General features: G+C 38.0%; 1 protein-coding gene across 1 annotated transcript in view; it reads right to left on the reverse strand.

Annotated features, from left to right (window-relative positions):
• Positions 1 to 6,098: 6,098 nt before the first annotated feature.
• The window catches only part of LOC127838050 (uncharacterized), a 29,408-nt gene continuing 15,310 nt past the window's right edge, over positions 6,099 to 20,196 (reverse strand). The window contains exons 8-14 of the mRNA XM_052365563.1: positions 17,935 to 18,076; positions 17,058 to 17,257; positions 15,310 to 15,547; positions 11,603 to 11,728; positions 11,040 to 11,331; positions 8,315 to 8,438; positions 6,099 to 7,077 (exon numbers count right to left, since the gene is read on the reverse strand). Of these exons, the coding sequence (XP_052221523.1) occupies positions 6,637 to 7,077; positions 8,315 to 8,438; positions 11,040 to 11,331; positions 11,603 to 11,728; positions 15,310 to 15,547; positions 17,058 to 17,257; positions 17,935 to 18,076 (1,563 nt within the window). The 3' untranslated portion in view covers positions 6,099 to 6,636. The remainder of the gene's footprint in view (positions 7,078 to 8,314; positions 8,439 to 11,039; positions 11,332 to 11,602; positions 11,729 to 15,309; positions 15,548 to 17,057; positions 17,258 to 17,934; positions 18,077 to 20,196) is intronic.

Consider the following 20,196-nt stretch of genomic DNA (forward strand, 5'->3'; position numbering starts at 1 on the left):
TTCAAAATGGCATGGAACTCGACAGGACAATATCAATATTTGATCTTGCAGAATGCGCAATAGGTTCTTTTGACTCGTGGTTACTGCTGACACACTTATTTCAAAGCTCCTTTTCCTGAGGACAACAACCAATGACGTTTTGATTATTTTTTTACTTTTCAAATATTATAAAACAACTGATTGATGACATACAAAAGTTGATATCTTTGTGTTGAAAACAAAACAAACTGCCACAAAGCTTTTTTTAAGTTGTTGATGCAATGAAGTCATATTATCAACTTATAATCAAGTTTGATTTAAGAAGTGCCATCAGACATTCAATGCCAACGTATTGTTTTCCATGAATATTCACGGTTCATGCATACATTAAAATCATAAAGGACAATTATAATTTTTTAATTGGACGATCAACAAAACACATTACACCAAAGTTGTAAACCGACGATGGGCAAAATCCTATGCAATAAATATGCAACAAAACGGTCACTCAAATTATCGATACAAGGTGTCGATTTTACGGCAATTGAAATTGAACGCTTGCGTCATATGATTAATATTTGTATCTAAGCGCAAGCATCGTACAGCCGAAAAGGCACATTAATTTAAAGGAAATATATACATAAAGTGGCTTACCGGGTGAAAATACACTTCTCTCCTTAACGACAATCTAATAGAGCGCAGAAGGCACTGAAGTTGTTCGCTATTGAATTATTTAAGACGCAACTCATTTTTCAAAATTAATCACAAGTTTGAAATGAACACACGCCATTCAAATTTATAAAGAGTGTGTCATAACGCACAGGTCGAGATGTGTGTGCGCTTTTTATCATCCTATTTATTCTATAGAGATAACGTAGACAAAATAACAACAACATGGCCCTTTTTGGATGTTCTGAAAGCACAGAACGTATGATGAAAATGGTAATGAGAACTGAATTTAAAGAAAATTTGCAATCACCATCATATTAAACAAATATTGTTGGAATATCGAATACCTATATATCTCACTAAGATTATACTTTCATGATGAAAATTCCCTGTACACAACTTTTGATTTTTGACACCATAAACAAATTCAAAATAAACAACAAGGGCTGTTTGTAAAACATGCATGCCCCCCATATGGGCTGTCAGTTGTAGTGGAAGCCATTGTGTGAATACATTTTTTGTCATTGTGACATTGACCTTTGACCTAATGTAAGTTATCATCCGGAAACCATTGTACTATTTTGAGTCACTGTGACCTTGACCTTTGACCTAGTGACCTGAAAATCAATAGGGGTCATCTGCCAGTCATGATCAAGGGGGAGTGAGAGGGGGGTATAATGTGGGGTGTGGTAATTTATAAGATGTTTAAAAAAAATTGGGGGGGGGGGTAGGGGGGGTGGGTGGTGAGAGGGGGTAATAATGTGGGGTGTGGTTATTTATCAGCTAAATTTTTTTTTTTGGGGGGGGGGGGGGTTGGGGGTGGGGGGTAGGGGGATGAGAGGGGGTATAATGTGGGTTGTGGTAATTTATAAGATGTTTAAGCAAAAAAAAGTTTTATATGTTGAAATATATGACACGTTGTAGTTCATAATAAACTTGCTTTGCATTTGTCCACGGCCTTATATGCCAGATTTACTTGCGTATGAGACAATTTTTCCCCACAGCATGCAGACAAAACTTTATGCCTTTACAGACTGATTGTGACCAATTACATTGGAATTAAGCTTTCTTTAAATATGATTAACATTAACAATATTTAGCACTTATTAAGACGCTTGACTTGCATATTTCACTGCATACAATCCACATCTTAGGGGAGGGGGGATAGGGGGGAGTGAGAGGGGGGTATACTGTGGGGTGGGTAATTTATAAGATGTTTAAAAAAAATTAAGGGGGGTGGGGGTGGGTTGGGTAGGGGGGAGTGAGAGGGGGTATAATGTGGGATGGGTAGTATTTATTAGATGTTTAAAAAAACAAATTTTTTTGAGGGGGGGTGGGGGGGTTAGGGGTGGGGTGAGAGGGGGATATAATGTGGGGGTGTGGTTAATTTATAAGATGTTTTTAAAAAATTGGGGGGTGGGGGGGTCGGGGGTAATAATGTGGGGTGGGGTAATTTATTGAGGGGGGTGGGGGTGGGGGGTAGGGGGTAGGGGGGTGAGAGGGGGATATAATGTGTGGTGTGGTAATTTATAAGATGTTTAAAAAAAAATTGGGGGGTGGGGGGTTGGGGGGGTGGGGGGGGGTAGGGGGTAGGGGTAATAATGTAGGGAGGGGTAATTTATCAGATGTTTAACAAAAAATTGGGGGGTGGGGGGGAGTGAGAGGGGGGTATAATGTGGGGTGGGGTCATTTATTAGATGTTTAAAAAAAATTGGGGGGAGGGGGGGTGGGGGGATAGGGGGCAGTGAGAGGGGGGTATAATGTGGGGTGGGGTTATTTATTAGATGTTAAAAAAATGGGAGGGGTAGGGGTGAGAGGGTGGTTTAATGTGGGGTGTGGTAATTTATTACATGATGTTTAAAAAAAAAATTGGGGTGGGGGGTGATATCCTCTATTCATTAAACATGAAATTTTAACTTATTGCATTTGTTTCCCCTGTATATAAGAAAGATATAATAGTGTATTACCTCCCTTGTCCTGCTTATATTTATATTAATCAACAAAATTAAACATTAACACAATATTTAATATACAAAATATACAAAAAAATCATATTCTGATAATATTTTACTGATCCACTTTATTTTACTCAAAGGATAATGTTTCATTGGACTGATAATAATAGATTTAGGATTACAGACCAGTTGCTTCAGTTATATTGTTCAGAGTTCGCCCTGTTGGCTGCGTATGCATTCTTGAGTTATCCCTGTTGGCTGCGTATGCATTCTTGAGTTATCATCCAAAAACCATTTTACTATTTCATGTCACCTTGACCTTTGACCTAGTGACCTCAAAATCAATAGGGGTCATCTGCGAGTCATGATCAATGTACCTATGAAGTTTCATGATCCTAGGCCCAATCGTTCTTGAGTTATCATCTGACAACCACCTGGTGGACGGACCGACAGACAGACCGACATGAGCAAAGCAATATACCCCCTCTTCTTCGAAGGGGGGCATAATAAGATAATTGATAATAAATACAAATTAAATCTGCGAGCAATACTTTTTACTCACGAATTAGGTAGTCATAAAGACAGCCCTGTTGACCCGTACTTTGTTGTTTATGCATTGCTCGTTACCCTAGCAGTTCACATGGTGTCAACAACTCTGACCTAAACATACGTGTAGAGCACTAATGCGCTTTTTCGGCGTAGCTATTTTACCCAGCTTTACACCTTAAATGGCTTTTACATAACGCCAGCAGACATGCGTGAATATTTTCGAATACTTCATAGGCTGATTCGAGATAAAACCTCTGAACTTTGGCTACATCACCGTGTCTGTGTTAAGCGCAAAGGATGCAGCATTGTTCAGTGTAAGGAATTCCGGACTACTCTCTGTATGTTCAAACGACACAAATTGTGGCCCAGTTACAATTACGCGTTAAACCCATCTTGCAGAATTTAAGGGTCAGTACTCGTTCACTAAATCGTCCGGGGAATTTATAATTGACTTTTGATAAACACAGTTTAGCTTTCAAGATGAGCAAACAAACATTACCGAAATAGTATAGTGTCACAATAAGAGGAAAATCGTTTAATTATCCAACCACAATGTTTGCCGTACTTGGTCAGCACATCTGGAAATCGTTCCTGAACGCCTTGATAGACTGCCCTTTTTTACAAGATTTCTATTTTGAATTCAATTTTGTATCGAAAATCATTGTTCTAAACTAATAGACATTTATAAAAACACATCCCAAACTTCATAAAAAAACTGCAGGGCATAGTGTACGTACTTATCTTACGTTAAATAAGACCCCTTACCAGAGCGAGTAGTTTTATTCAAAAAGTGTGCAGCCGATGCCACCGCCAACAAAGTAACACCTATATGTCCCCTGACCATTGTCAGGTGACACAAAAACACAAACCTACGTTGATACTTAATATAATACTTTGAGATCCACAACATATTTATAATATCCTGCTATAAGTATTATTATACTACTACATAAAAACTGTCATCTTTGTGATCGAAGTAAAAACTTATCTACACAACCAATGTTGATTTCCCAATCATTTTTACATTATTACAAAACTGTCGTCACATTGATCGCTATTATATGCATAATATTTCATAAATTATCATCTAAACTATTCAATAATAAATGCAAGGACCCATAATTTCTATGTTTATATCCATTAATAAAGGCTTATTGATGCAACTTAATCACAAAATATTCGTATTACGTCACAATTTAAGACGATCCCATGCTCAGAAGACTGTGCAGAGTGTTCAATTATACTGGAAGTTTTAAACTAAACCAGGAGCATTTTGGTTGGTAAAGCCCTTAAGGCCACGAATACATTATTGTCTAAATGCAATGAATTTGACATAAAAACAAAATATTTTGTCAGTTGTTGGACTCTTTTGTGGGTTCTATATTAAATTATGCTTCAGAGGTATGAGGTTTTAATAAGTCCGATGATTTAGAACGTATACATTTGAAATTTTGCAAACGCTTGCTACAAGTGAAAATATATACATGTAAGGTTGCTGTTTATGGAGAATTGGGCAGATATCCATTACATGTAAACAGGTTTGTTAAAATTATTAAATATTGGTTTAAAGTTCTGAAAACATCATAAGGATAAGGAACACTGTGTACAAACAAGCTTTGAGCGATTGTGATAAAGGTTATACGTACTGGGTCTCAAATGTCAAGAACATGTTAAATAATTTTGGAATCGGTTATATTTTTGAAAATCCAAACATTGTACAGTTTAATAGTTTTATGAGCCAGTTCAAATGTAGACTTGTTGACAATGTTAAACAAGAATGGTACGGTAAAATTATTAATAGTACTGTATTAGATATGTATAAAGTTTTTAAAAGCTGTTTGGAATATGAAACATATTTAGATTTACTTCCTAGATGACTGCAATTAAGATTAAGAGTCTCTGCACATCCTTTAGAATCCAAACTGGAAGATACGCCCAAAACAACATACCACGAAATGAACGCTATTGTTTGTGTTGTAATGACTTGGATTTAGAAGATGAATACCATTTTATATACCGCTGTTACACTGATTAAAGGAAAAAAATATAAGCCCTAAATTTTATATAAACCCATCTGTATATAAATTCCACAAGTTATTAGTTTCAAGTGACAAAACAGTTCTTTGTGATGTATGTAAATATATCAAAGAAGCTCTTGTGATACGAAATGCGATTCTAAATAATTTAGTTCAATAATTTCATTACCGCTATGATAGTTTATAAGTATGTGTACTCGTAAAGGTAATGTTATTTTGTTATACCTAGTTACGTGACAGAAAATAATAAGTAAACTTTAGTATGAAGACAGTGTACTTGTGTATAAGTCTGAATAAACTGTATGTCCGTCTGTTTATGAGCACAGTAGGGGAAAACCTAACTCTATTTTGACGCCAATTCAATACTGACATAGTTCAAAGAAAAGCTATACCAAGTAATAATTATGTTCACCTTCAGATGATTAAATACGACCTTGAGGTGCTGTGACAGTGTAAAGCCTACAGCACAGTTGATAAGCTGATGTTGATAAGCTATTGGGGCAAGTTTGAAGGAGAATGCTTCAAAAGTAGATACCAAGTGGACACAAAATGGATGATCAACCATTTGATTTTCAAATGTGACCTAGACCATGTGTGACAGACGCATGCCTTTTGCACACCATTTCAATGACCTTTTACAAGTTCTAGATTAATCATTCAAATGGTATAGGAGATATGGACGAAAGGGCGTTCTGTCCCCCCCCCCCCCCCCCTGTCAAAAGAGAATACAAATATGATATTATGTATTGGCAAAGTCCAGCGGGAAGGCAGTGGATATTGCATGTTGCTCTTATATTTAAATCACAGCCCCACAATTTATTTAGGCTCATTTATTACATTTTCTATATCTAATATATATATATATATATATATATATATATATATATATATAAACATGATTACAACATATAATGAAAGTAATTTAATGCATGATAAATGATAGCAGAATAAGTACTTTCAACTTATCTTCAACGCTCATTATTGTACATAAATGTATACACAATACTTCCTCAAACCTTTTTTTAAAATAATAATTAAGTAACTTACATTTATTGAGCTTGACAAAACCTTGGGCCCACAACATTTCATGCCTTGTTAATAAATATATTTTAAAATCTCACTTTCTTAAACTAGGAAAGATAAATTAGTCTGTCACTATGCTTACCAGTAATTCATGAAAATATTACTAACTGCAATGACCAATATGGTAGCTCATTTGTTCCCACTTATGCTAAATTCACAACTCAATACTTTGCTGAAAAAACAATAGTAATATCAGAAATAACTATGTCAAGTTTGTGCACAAACAGATAAAAACATAAATCAATACTTGAAAAAGAAAATTCATATAATACAGTTCCTACATGCTATATCAATGTGTGCAAGGTTTTAAGTACCCCACTATGCCAATTTCACATTTGTGAGCTTTATACCCCACCCTGCCAATTTCACATGTGATACAGTTCTTTCTTGTTTATGTCTGAGTACTTGGGCAGACTCGAAGTTGGGACAAGTATATACTTGCGGAACACCGTGTTCGGAGGCTGCGATTTCAACCGCAGAGCAACGTCGCGAATGTCCAGCTTATCATAGATGGCGAAATATTTATCTCCGTTGTCAAAACGATCTTCGTAAAATAATCCCTGTTTCTTGACCTCTCCGCAGATTGCTCGCTTGTCAATGTCTGAAAAGCCTGGTCCAAAAATGAGCTCTTTCCCGTCCTTGTTTGGAAGAAAGGTTTTCACATGCGCCAGGACGGCTTGGACCAGGAAGTTGACAGGCTGCGCAGACTTGCTTGGAGAGTTCATGGATGTCTTACGTAGGGATTCTGCTTCGATACTCAGTGTGGCCAAAGGAATCCAAACTTTGCGATCATCTGTCTTTACCACCTGTCAGTTACATCAGAGATCAATATTTATTTTATGCTATGTAGTGAAAATAGAAAAATATAAATGGGAAAAGTTGGTATTTTAGACTAAGTTGGTATTTCACTGCTTTACAATTTCAAAGTGCGTTAACAAAACTTTAGATTGTTAATGATGCTGGACTCAAAACTAAAATTTTGACTGAGGAAAGTTTGTATACAGTCAATCTTGTGGATGCGACCACTTGAATCAAGCAACCTTTGTCTTATGCAAACACTTTGAATTTCCCCCCGAGCGCTTTCAGTCTATTTTGATATTGTATTAAGCGACTTTTGTCATACGCGACCAGCGACTGCTGATTTCCGCTTCTTTTGATGTCCAAATATTGGATTTAGCAACCATGTGGTGGTAAAATTTGAAAATCTGTTGATCGTTTAGGGACAAACTAACTACACTAATATCTGGCTTATTTTATAGAATTTGAATGCTTAACAAGATAGCCATGTCACAGAATTGGTCTATGATTTTGAAGCTGACGATGAAATTACTTTAGTCCAGATTTGTCTTTTTTTTAAAGACCAATTTATTAAGAGACAACTTTTGGTTACTCCCTTTTGTGGTCTCTTTATACAAGATTGACTGTAAATGTATATGGTTACTATGAATATGCTTGTAAACAATGGGCACCCACTTCAATTTCATTTAGATTGACATATCAAACCAACAATTAAAATAAATAATTTGGCCATAAGATATGAAAGACCATCTTCATAGACCTGATGGTAAGTCCTTAGGCTGCATTCACTTAGCATCTTAAATATCTCATTTTCTGTAATTGTTCATTTGTATTTTCTATCACTGTCAGGAACCCGTTCAATTACTAGTATATAATGCCCCGTGACCCTGATGTCTGACAGGTTGACCATTAATTTGGTAGATTCCAGATCTCCACATTACCTGCTAAATGTTCAGCATTTAAATTTGGATGATTGTATCATACTTCCAAAAAACGAAAGAGAATAATTTGCTTGTTCTGCATTTGGTAACCGAAAAGTTAACAAATATTCTCAAACTTCTTCTTCAATAGAAGGGGGTCCCCCCTAAAGTTGTCATTTTAAAGTTTCACTTACTGCAAAACTAGATATATTGCATATTTTTCACTAGCCTTTTTAAAGGGCTGACATATTTTGAGGAGGTTGGTCGTGGAAACTTCCAAATTTAAGAAGCAACAAATTTATGGACATGAGTCCCAGCCTCTCACCTGCAGGACAGGTCTGTGTTCCAGAAGACGGAACAGGTAGTCTGCGCAGGCTACCGTGCGCACCTTGTTCTTCCCAAACCCTGTGAACTGTGCCACCTCCTGGTCCTTTACGTAGACAACACACCTGCAACAGGGGAGAGGGTCTAAGAAGGGCTCTAGAGAGTACCAAAAACAAGAGGGCCAAGATGGCCCTAGTTCGTTCACCTTTTTTTGCAAGGCCTTCTTCATTGCTTAGTTGAAAATTCAGTACTCTAGAGCATATTAGATTGGTTCTCTTCTGTTTACTTTTGCAGTGTGAGCATATGATTAATTCTGATTGAGTACTGTCTATTTGCATGGATTTTTTGCATGCAAACATTTGCAAGTAATGCTAATTCTACATGTGTTTACAAGGTTTTTGTAAGATTTGGGCCTCCTGCCCAAGATTTTGACTTTGCATAGATATCATCAAGAACAAGAGATTGCCAAGCAATATGGTCCCCTACCGGTGAAACTCCACCATTGTCAGTATTATTTTTTTATATTTGTTGCCATAGCAACCAGAATTTTTGATGTAGGAACAAAATGAAATGATGTGCATAATCTCCATATTGCCATCTATCCATGTTTCAAGTTTCATGAAAAAATATGAAGAACTTTTAAAGTTATCGCAGGATCCGGAAAGTGAGACGGACTGACAGACAGACTGACAGACAAACGGAGTGCAAACCATAAGTCCCCTCCTGTTTTACCGGTAGGGGAACAAAAATATCCCCTAAAGTATCATCATTATTTGACCAAAACAATGGCCTCTAGTGTGTTTACATGGTATCATTGGGACAAATCTTTTGACCAAGTTTCATGAAGATTGGACAAGAAATGTGCCCTCTAGAGTGTTTACAAGGTTTCTCTATAGCCGAATAAGGAAAACTGCCCCGCCCACTGGCAACCATGTTTTTCAACGGACCGGAACCACTTTTGACCTCAACCAAGATATCATTAAGACAACAATATTGACAAAGTAACATGCAGATTGGGCATGAAATGTGACTTCTACAGTGTTTACAAGGTTTTTCTCTTTTTTGACCTAGTGACCTAGTTTTCAAACCAGCATGACCCAGTTTTGAACTCAACTGAGGTATCATTGGGACAAATCTTCTGACTACGTTTCATGAAGATCGGACAAGAAATGTGGCCTCTAGAGTGTTTACAAGGTTTCTCAATAGCCAAATAAGGAAAACTGCGCCGCCCACTGGCAGCCATGTTTTTCAACAGACCGGAACCACTTTTGAACTCAACCAAGATATCATTAAGACACACATTGTGACAAAGTTACATGAAGATTGGGCATGAAATGTGACTTCTACAGTGTTTACAAGGTGTTTCTTTTTTTTGACCTAGTGACCTAGTTTTTGACCCAGCACGACCCAGTTTCGAACATGACCGAGATTTCATTGGGACAAAGCTTCTGACCAAGTTTCATGAAGATCGGACAAAAAAATGTGGCCTCTAGAGTGTTTACGAACAAATGTGAACAAACGAACGGACAGACAGACGACGGACAAAGACCGGTCACAAAAGCTCACCTGAGCAATCAGGTAACTAAAAAAATTCACTGGTAAAAAAATTACCTGCGGATTCAAGACAAATTTTTACCAGACCAGCAATGCCCCAATAGGGTCACCAGTTCCAGAAAAGGAAGAAGTACGTTAATTTGTAGATTAAATAAAGGCAAGTGTTATTTTGATATTGTTGTGTATTTTCTTGACAACTTAAAACTATTAATGATCAAGTACCATAGAAAAACAAGAAACTGTCGGAGACGGGTGATGCTCCCAAAAGTTTTTTTTTACACAATATTGCACTATATATTCAGATAAAAGGAAACGTCTTGAGGGCACAGTAGTTGGGGGGACAAGAATATTTTTATAGAAAATTTCAAAGGGCCATAACTCTGTGAAAAATCATCCGACCAGAACCGGCTGATAATATGCACATCTACTCTTGGTAGTGAAGCTTCCCATAAAGTTTCATTGAATTCTGGACATTATTTGCTGAGAAATAGCCCGGACAAAAATTGTGCGAGGACGAACAAACTGACGGACAGACGAAGCGGCCACTATATGCTCCCCCCAAAATAAATTTTGGGAGAATATAAAAATCGGCGCCAACTAAGTGTTCAGTTGATGCCAAGTTACAGTTAATGGTTCAAAGAGAATTGCGACGACTATTGAATATTAATTTTTTTATTTTAATTTGGAAATTAACACAATTTCAGATAATGATGTATCTCAAACTGTCACAGAAGTGTTATGCAGCCTTTTCTCCTTGCAATCACAGGTTTAGACACAAATATCTACAACTTGGAAGGAAAATGTTGAACAAGTCCTAAATATTGTTATTTTCAGCCATATTTTAAATAGCTTCTCTCTAACTAGAATCATGTAATGGACAATTGGAGGACTCTACAGGAATATTTTATAGAAGAACCCTAACAAGTAAGACAATAGAAGATTTCCTTACAGGTTCTACACCAGTTAAAATATCTTGTACATGTATTTCCCGAGTGGTTTTGCCTCATAATTATAGTTTTGTGTGGCCTAGCCAACAGGAGGTCAAAGGTTGGATCCCCACTGTGAAAGAGTTCTTTAGATCCCCTCCCAAGTCATCAAGTAATGGCTGTATGCATGCAATAAGCCTTGGACTTTCCATGCAATCAAGCTTAAATCAATAGGTTTAAATTTACTTGTATTTTCCCAGTGGTTTTGCCTCATATTTATAGTTCTTTGTGGCCGCGTTCTTGAGGTTCTGAAAGGTCCATTTCAGCAGCAGCCCGTTCAGGTTGCACGTATTCTGTAGTATGGCAAAGGCAGCAGTGCGTCGATCATTGGTCCACATTTTTTCCTCCACCAGCACCATGTCTCCCAGGCTGCACGTGAGGACGTCAGAATCAAACCCATGCTGGCGCAGCGCGTCCGCGTTGGACTCGGTTGTCACAGGGAGGGCGCCCTTCATTTCAGTCTCGAGAAGAAGGGGATCTGCAACGATCAATGCCATGTACAGAGTGCTTTGACACACACTTATCAGGGCTAGAGCAGCAAATTTAGACAAATGGCTTTAAATTTGAAAATTCTACTAAAGAAATTTCTATTAATAACAAACAACATGTCTTTTTTTTTTTAATTCTAAAACCCGAAAAATAAAAAAATCAACATTTTTAATTACGTAAAAATACATTGTTACAAAAGTTGGTGATTTACATCTGGTCCATTTTAACCTATACAATTTTTTAAGCAAGCCACAAAATACCTGTAGTTTCTTGGGGCGGCAACTTTGGATGATTAGACACAATATCAGATGGGGAAGTTCTACACAGCATGTTGTATGCAGAGTTGTATGCAGCCTGTTCACATTCTGTCTTGGAACTTCCTCTACCTGCACACAGGCAACCATAAGCAGGCGGGTCAGTACAATATTTGTGTGGTCTTAACCCATTTATGCCTAGTGGACTATCCCATCCTTCTAAATTGGATCTATTTATTTCCAAAATTAGGGATGTCTAGTATATTTATTTCTATATTTGGAATATTTCTTAAAGAAATTCGTTAAGCAAACAGCGCAGACTCTGATGAGACGCCCAATCATGCGGCGTCTCATCAGGGTCTACGCTGTTTGCCAACGCCTTTTTTCTAGACACTAGGCATAAATGAATTAAACCTATTTACATTTTCCATGAAGACAGTTTTAAACTGTATTTCAGCACTTTTTCTACATGCTTGGTAGCAGACCAAATGATAACCATGACAAACATATGCAATTAAATTGTGAATGTAATTTGTGCTTATAAAATTTAAGATATACAAATATGGATTCCAGTTCGATTTAGTTTTATATTAGGCAATTTGAAACTAGAGCTTTGTCACAGACGTGACGAATACCCCCACATGCCGCATTGACACAGAATATTTTGCATGTTTTCTTCACAAAACACAGCGGACACCATGCTCAATGTTTCGAACGCACTAAGTGACCCCGTGACCTGGTTTTTGACCCTGCATGGCCCATGTTCAAACTTGACCTACACATCATTTAGATACAACTTCTGACCAAGTGTGGTGAAGATCGGATGAAAACTACTTGAATTAGAGAGCAGACACCATGCTGAATGTGTAAAACGTACTAAGTGACCCAGTGACCTAGTTTTTGATCCGGCATGACCCATATTCGAACTTGACCTAGACATCATCTAGATACAACTTCTGACCAAGTTTGGCGAAGATTGGATGAAAACTACTTGATTTGGAGAGCGGACACCATGCTCAATGTTTAAAACACACAAAGTGACCCCGTGACATAGTTTTTGACCTGCCATCTTGTTCGAACTTGGCCTAGACATCATCTAGATAAAACTTCTGACCAAGTTTGGTGAAGCTCTGATGGAAACTACTTGAATTAGAGAGCGGACAACATGCTGAATGTTTAAAACGTACTAAGTGACTCCCTCGACCTAGTTTTTGACCCGGCAAGGCCCATGTTCGAACTTGGCCTAGATATCATCTCAGTACAACTTCTGACTAAGTTTGGTGAAGATCGGATGAAAACTACTTGAATTAGAGAGCTGACACGGACCTACCGACAGACCATCAAGCTCAATCCTATATACCCCCCTAAACTTTGTTTAGTGGGGGTATAATGAACTACAAATAATTTCCAGTATTTATGTTAAACATTATTTATGCTAAAAAAATGAAAACGATGGTCAACTATTGGTATTTACATTGCCTATATATGGTAGGGATAGCAAAAAATATTTGAATATTTATTCCAGTTTAACACTCAACACTAGATGTGAATATTCAATATACAGCTTGGTTTCAATGACAATTTTACAGTTGACAGTAATTCTAAAAAACATCTAATCACATCTAGGCAGAAGAGGTTTTGATAACCTTTTTGCTAAGCCCCACATAAGGATAGGAATCAGAAGTAAGGATATTGATCACTTAATGAGTTGCATTCTGAGAAAACTGGGCATAAAACATGTGCGTAAAGTGCTGTCCCAGATTGACCTGTGCAGTCCGCACATGCTAATCAGGTATGGTAAAGTGCTGTCCCAGATTGACCTGTGCAGTCCGCGCAGGCTAATCAGGTATGGTAAAGTGCTGTCCCAGATTGACCTGTGCAGTCCGCGCAGGCTAATCAGGTATGGTAAAGTGCTGTCCCAGATTGACCTGTGCAGTCCGCGCAGGCTAATCAGGTATGGTAAAGTGCTGTCCCAGATTGACCTGTGCAGTCCGCACAGGCTAATCAGGTATGGTATTCCAGAAGCATCTTAAGTAAAATTTTATTGTTATCCTTAAATTGTGAATTTAATTGTTTAATTGTAATATATTGATAAAATATGTTACAATAACACAAAATAGGCAAGAAAAATTATACGTTAAAGCCGAATTTCATAAAATGCAGCAAAGACAATTTAGCGCCCCGACCCAATAGTGACGTACATATTTTCCTACAATAACCGAAGCATTCGTCTTTGTATTATAAACCGTTCAACTACGAGGGGTGTTCCAGAAGTTCGTGGATTTTCGCTATAACTTATTAGTTTGCTGGTAAAAGTCAATGAAATTTACATATTATACAAACCAATTATCACGGACTTTATATATAAGCTAAAAATGCATGAATTCCATAAAGCGCGTTTGAAACGGGTTGTCATAGAGACCTCAGTAACGACATGCGGCACACACGTGTATATTATTATAAGTATGAGCGTTACACGAATTTAAATTTGGTTTAAATGTCGTTGATAAACAGAATTTACGGCAAATTTCACGTTACAGCGTCTAAGTCCTCCTTACAGCCCGGATTTGGCCCCTATGGACTTCCACGTCTTCTCGGAAGTTAAATCACAGTTGCGCGGTATTCGCTTTGCAAGTAAACAGGAACTTACAGTTGCAGCAAAGCGAATCGTGTTGTCTTTTGACGCTGACTGGTATAGAGACACTTTTGACAAGTGGATTTCCCGACACATTAAGTGCATTCGCGTTGGAGGTGATTATGTGGAAAAGATTTGACAGTTGTTAACTTCATAACGTCATTGACGTTGAACAGAAACGTTACACGTGCGTCGGTGTGCGCATTGTGCACATCTTTAAATCTCTGATATATATTTATTGTTTTATGTATTTCCATGATATTTGGAGAGTAGATTTGGAAAGGACGAAATATTCTTAACATGCTATTTGTTTGTCCATTTATGTTACCAAATGAAAGTAATAGCGAAAATCCATGAACTTCTGGAACACTCCTCGTAAGTTTAGATGCACATCGTACATGTATGGTATACATTCTGGCGAATTCGGCTGTACAGCCGTTTTCAATTTCAGAATTAAATATCTGGCTTATTTCGCATTTTTTGACACATGTTCTTCTTAACTTTTATTTTAATTTATATTGAAATATATATATAATAAGTTTTTTACACAGTTTATATAAATTCATAAATATTTGACAAAATCGTATATACCCGCTTTAAGTGTTCTATTTCATACTGCAATAGTAAGGCATCGAAAATTACATAAAAATAACATCATTATGTCAAAGTTATTTGAGGCATACCAAAAAAACATGCATGTCTTTATAGAGTAAAGAAAAACAAAACATTGTAATTTTTAACTTAAGTGAAAATATTTAAGAAATGACTTAAGATGTTTCTGGAATACCACCCCAGGGACGACTCTTTCCGCTTTTATGGTAATTTTAGTTTAAAGGAAGTCCCTCCTTACCGAAAATGGAGTTAACGCGGAAAGTGTCTTCCCTGATTAGCCTGTGCGAACTGCACATGCTAATCTGGGATGCCTCTTTACGCACATGCATTAAGCCCAGTTTTCTCAGAACACGACTCGAATGATCAGTAACGCTCTCTCATATGTCAAAAACTTGCTGGCCTTAATCAAGAAAAGTGACACCACAGTAACCAAACACTTAAATACCACTTTTCACAATATACACACCTGTTGCAATCAGGTACTGGTCCACGTAGAATTCACACAGGTCGCATGTTTTAGACTCTGCGCTGACTTTCTTGTATACACACATGGCTGTGAGGCCACTGTTAGTAAGGCAGTTGTCAATGAGACTCACGTTGTTGGTGGTGTAGGCCGAGTTGGAGACTGTAGAGAACAAGTTGAGCAGCCTGTCCATGATAGGGGCCTCTATCAGAGAGGGTTTCACCACCGGGGGAGGACCATCCTGAAATTGTTTGGATTTTTCACCAAATTAGTTTAGTTCAAGCTGGTTTCTTAAAGCCCTTTTTCATTGAAAGTCAAAAGCTTATGTATTGTTTTTGACAGTCAGTTACCTACTGAGAACTCACACTTTCCTGGAAAAGCTTGTTTGATATTTCACCATATTACCCGTGCTTTGGGAAAACGGGGCTTAATGCAGGTGCGTATAGTGTCGTCCAAGATCATCCTGAGCAGTCTGCTCAGGCTAATCAGACAATTTGCGCTTGTTTGAAATTTCATTTAAAGGAGGTCTTCAAACAAAAATCCAGTCAATGCTGAACATGTCGTCCCTGTGCAGACTGCACAGGCTAATTTAGGCACTTAACACACATGCATTAAACCCTTTTTCCCACAGCGAGGCATATATTCTAACACATTTCCGTCATATTATGGCGGGAAGTGAACCTATTCACATATTTCTTGGAACAGCTGGTTTACAAGTACCTAGTCCACATGTCTATGCCAGTGACAAACAATTGCCCTAATTGACTCAGAGGTATGTGAAGAACGACCCAACCTCACAAGTAATATAGCCAACCCAGGAATAAAACCCCAGCAGCCAATTGTATAAATATGGATAACTTATCCAGCAGATAACTTTTGATATCTTCAATTCTTGGATATAATTTTTGGTTAACAATTGTATACAGAACAGGTGCAAGTTTTGGGCAAGTTATGGATAAGATTTAGCCAGTCTCTTTTTTGGTATAAACATTCAATTCACAATTGTTAGGTCCCATTTGGGACAAGAAACCGTCGGAGATGGGTGATGCTCCCCATAGGTTTTTTTTGTCACAATATTGCACTATATATTCAGATAAAAGGAAACGTCTTGAGGGCACAGTAGTTGGGGGGATAAGAATTTTTTAATAAAAAAATTCAAAGGGCCATTACTCTGTGAAAAATCATCCGACCAGAACCTGCTGATAACATGCACATCTCCTCTTGTTAGTGAAGCTTCCCATAAAGTTTCATTGAATTCCGGTCATTAGTTGCTGAGAAATAGCCCGGACAAGAATTGCACTATATGTACAGTTAATGGAAAATTTCAAAGGGCCATAACTCTGTGAAAAATCTTCCGACCAGAACCCGCTGATAATATGCACATCTCCTCTTAGTAGTGAAGCTTCCAATAAAGTTTCATTGAATTCTGGTCATTAGTTGCTGAGAAAAAGCCCGGACAAATATTGTGCACGGACGAACGGACACACGGACGGACAGACGAAGCGGCGACTATATGCTCCCCCCAAAATAAGTTTTTGGGGAGCATAAAATGTATACTTTTTTCAAGTGGGAATGGATCCCTATAACATTCCCAAATTTGACAACAACAAACATTGTACCACATTGGCCTGGAGGACCCCGGTGACAACAACAAACATTGTACCACATTGGCCTGGAGGACCCCGGTGACAACAACAAACACTGTACCACATTGGCCTGGAGGACCCCGGTGACAACAACAAACACTGTACCACATTGGCCTGGAGGACCCCGGTGACAACAGCCTCATTGTGGACCTCCTCCTCCTCCTCATTCTGGTTGGTCTCCTCGACGACGGGAATGATCAGCTCCAGGAGAGTCTTAGAGTACAGGGCCTCCAGGGCCTGGGTGTACGTCTCGGACTTCACAGACTTCTTGTTCACGTTACTGGCTCTAGCTATGCACGTGTCCTCTGCAAGAAATTAACAAGTGACCAAATAATTGATCACTCTGTCCACTAAGTATATTAAACACAAATGAAGGACATTTACATATTATTTACTGAAAAATAATTATCAATCTATAAACATATCAATTTTGTCCAAAAAGCAAAAAATGTCTTTGTAAAGAATGACTGGTCATGAGTCGTGTCATGCGAAAATGGGTCTTATGTGTGACCCAAGACAGGCCTGCACAGTAGCTACCCTTTCTGCTAATGAGAGTGTGAAAATTTATGCGACTTTCTGGAAGACAGGGCTCCAGACTCCGCAAATATTTGCCTGGAGCGATGCTGGACTCATATGGCATAAGCCACATTAATATATAAATTTGAAGTTGACATCTTCAAATCATTTTCTTGAAAATGGGGCAAATTGAATTGTAGTTTCCATATAGAGCTCTCTAAACTGCAAAATGACAAGCAAATGTCGCTGTGACATAATGGAAATAGTGTCTGCACACCAACTGGGAGGTAATGGGTTTGAACCCCACTGACGCAAACTTCTTTAGATCTCTCCCGAAGACATCAAGTACTAATTCATACTATTCATACCCAGAAAAAGTACTCCATACAATTTCAATAATCCTAAGGCTTTCCATGCAATCAATCTAAAATAAATAGGTTTAAACTTAATTGCAAAGCAGACATACCAAACATGTATTCCCCTACATACAGGGGCACTCCATTTTCATCCTTGCTGTCACACTTGTACAAGTGAGCAATGCCACACTTGGAAGCTATCATGGCCTGCTCCAGCTTGGAGATCGGGTTGTCGGGCAAGTTCACTGTTGACTGCGATTGAGAACAGAGTGTGAATATTAAGGCGAGTTTACTGTCCACTGTGAGGGAGACATACTGAGCATGAAGTTGGGCCAAATCACTGTAGACTGTGGGATGCACATACAGAGTTTGAATAGTTGGGCAAAATCACTGTAGACTGTGGGATGCACATACAGAGTTTGAATAGTTGGGCAAGTTCACTGTAGACTGTGGGATGCACATACAGAGTTTGAATAGTTGGGCAAGTTCACTGTAGACTGTGGGATGCACATACAGAGTTTGAATAGTTGGGCAAGTTCACTGTAGACTGTGGGATGCACATACAGAGTTTGAATAGTTGGGCAAGTTCACTGTAGACTGTGGGATGCACATACAGAGTTTGAATAGTTGGGCAAAATCACTGTAGACTGTGGGATGCACATACAGAGTTTGAATAGTTGGGCAAGTTCACTGTAGACTGTGGGATGCACATACAGAGTTTGAATAGTTGGGCAAGTTCACTGTAGACTGTGGGATGCACATACAGAGTTTGAATAGTTGGGCAAGTTCACTGTAGACTGTGGGATGCACATACAGAGTTTGAATAGTTGGGCAAGTTCACTGTAGACTGTGGGATGCACATACAGAGTTTGAATAGTTGGGCAAGTTCACTGTAGACTGTGGGATGCACATACAGAGTTTGAATAGTTGGGCAAGTTCACTGTAGACTGTGGGATGCACATACAGAGTTTGAATAGTTGGGCAAGTTCACTTGTCGACTGTAAGGGAGACATACAGATAATTTTCTTCGTTAAAAAGATATTATTACTCAGGGCTCTGCCGTGAGGGCGACATGGGCGATAACTTCGCCCGGGAAATAATAATGTTGCCCTTAAAGTACATGAAGAAGAAGTTGACTTCGCCTTCTTTTTTAACAACGTCAACGTTTTTTTTTATCAACTTTTACATCTAAAAATTCTCTATTTTCACATGACATAAAGTAAACGATGACACTTGTTATGTTATCAGTTTATTATCACAGCAAAAGATCAACTGCTGTGAAAGCTTATCCAGGCAACTAGCATACATGGGCATTCACTCCAACCAATAACGGTTTAGATCAAAAGATCAAAGCGAGTGTCATTTCGCCGACAGTTTTGATAGTTCTCTGTTCTGCAAGCGCAATTAGTACACGCCTTGCAGGCGGAGTTAAGCGGTACATTAACACCGATAGTAACCAATGAGAACGCGCGCATTGTATATACATATGCAGTAGTTTACCTGAGAGATGAAATGACGTCATTATAGACATTTATTTACGCACCAAAATGTTTACACGCGCAACACATGTCCAACAGTAAATATTAATACGATTTATTCTAGCATGTTCTACTGTTGACTTGTTTCGTGTTTCAAAACTCTTAAACACTAATTATCCAGTCGATGTGCAATTTATTTTGTCAGACATTAATTCATAACCATATAAACAAAAACAACTCACCCGTGCATAGTGCTAATTTCCATAATTTTATCTATCCATACGTAAACAACTTTATTTTACATCCCGCAACCTCTTTGCACGTGCTGTAAGTTGTCTAATTGTTACGTGATAATTGATTGACCATCCGATAATTGCAGGTTTTTTGGCAGACGGCACGGTTAAAGAAAGTCGGAAATATTATTAAAGAAAAACAAAATTGATCAAAGGTCTATTAATTAGATAGATTCACTACTGTAAAAGTCCAGCGAGTTTTGTCAGTTTGTTAATCCACTGATAATTGCGAGTAACAGCCATCTTATATAAACTGGAATCGCTGTTCAATTTTAAACTAACAAGTCCTAATACTACACAATAGACATTGAAAAAACACATTTCCTCGATTAGATATAAATTATCCGAGTAGACTTAAATTGCTACGTCATGACCTTCGACATTGCAAATGGCGGACGAGTTGTAACATTTAACCGACGTTCAATTCAAAGCTGGCGATTCAAATTACAAGTAATGGTGATTCAATAATGGCATTAACTGGATTAAACAAACGTTTGAAAAGGTTTGTTAAACCAGATAACAACAAGAAAAATTTGGATTATTAAAGTTAAACAAATAAGGCATTCTCTTGTGTACATATTTCAGACATGTATACAATTCC

This window comes from Dreissena polymorpha, chromosome 7 (genome assembly GCF_020536995.1).
Source record: "Dreissena polymorpha isolate Duluth1 chromosome 7, UMN_Dpol_1.0, whole genome shotgun sequence".
NCBI classification, from domain to species: Eukaryota; Metazoa; Mollusca; class Bivalvia; order Myida; family Dreissenidae; genus Dreissena; species Dreissena polymorpha.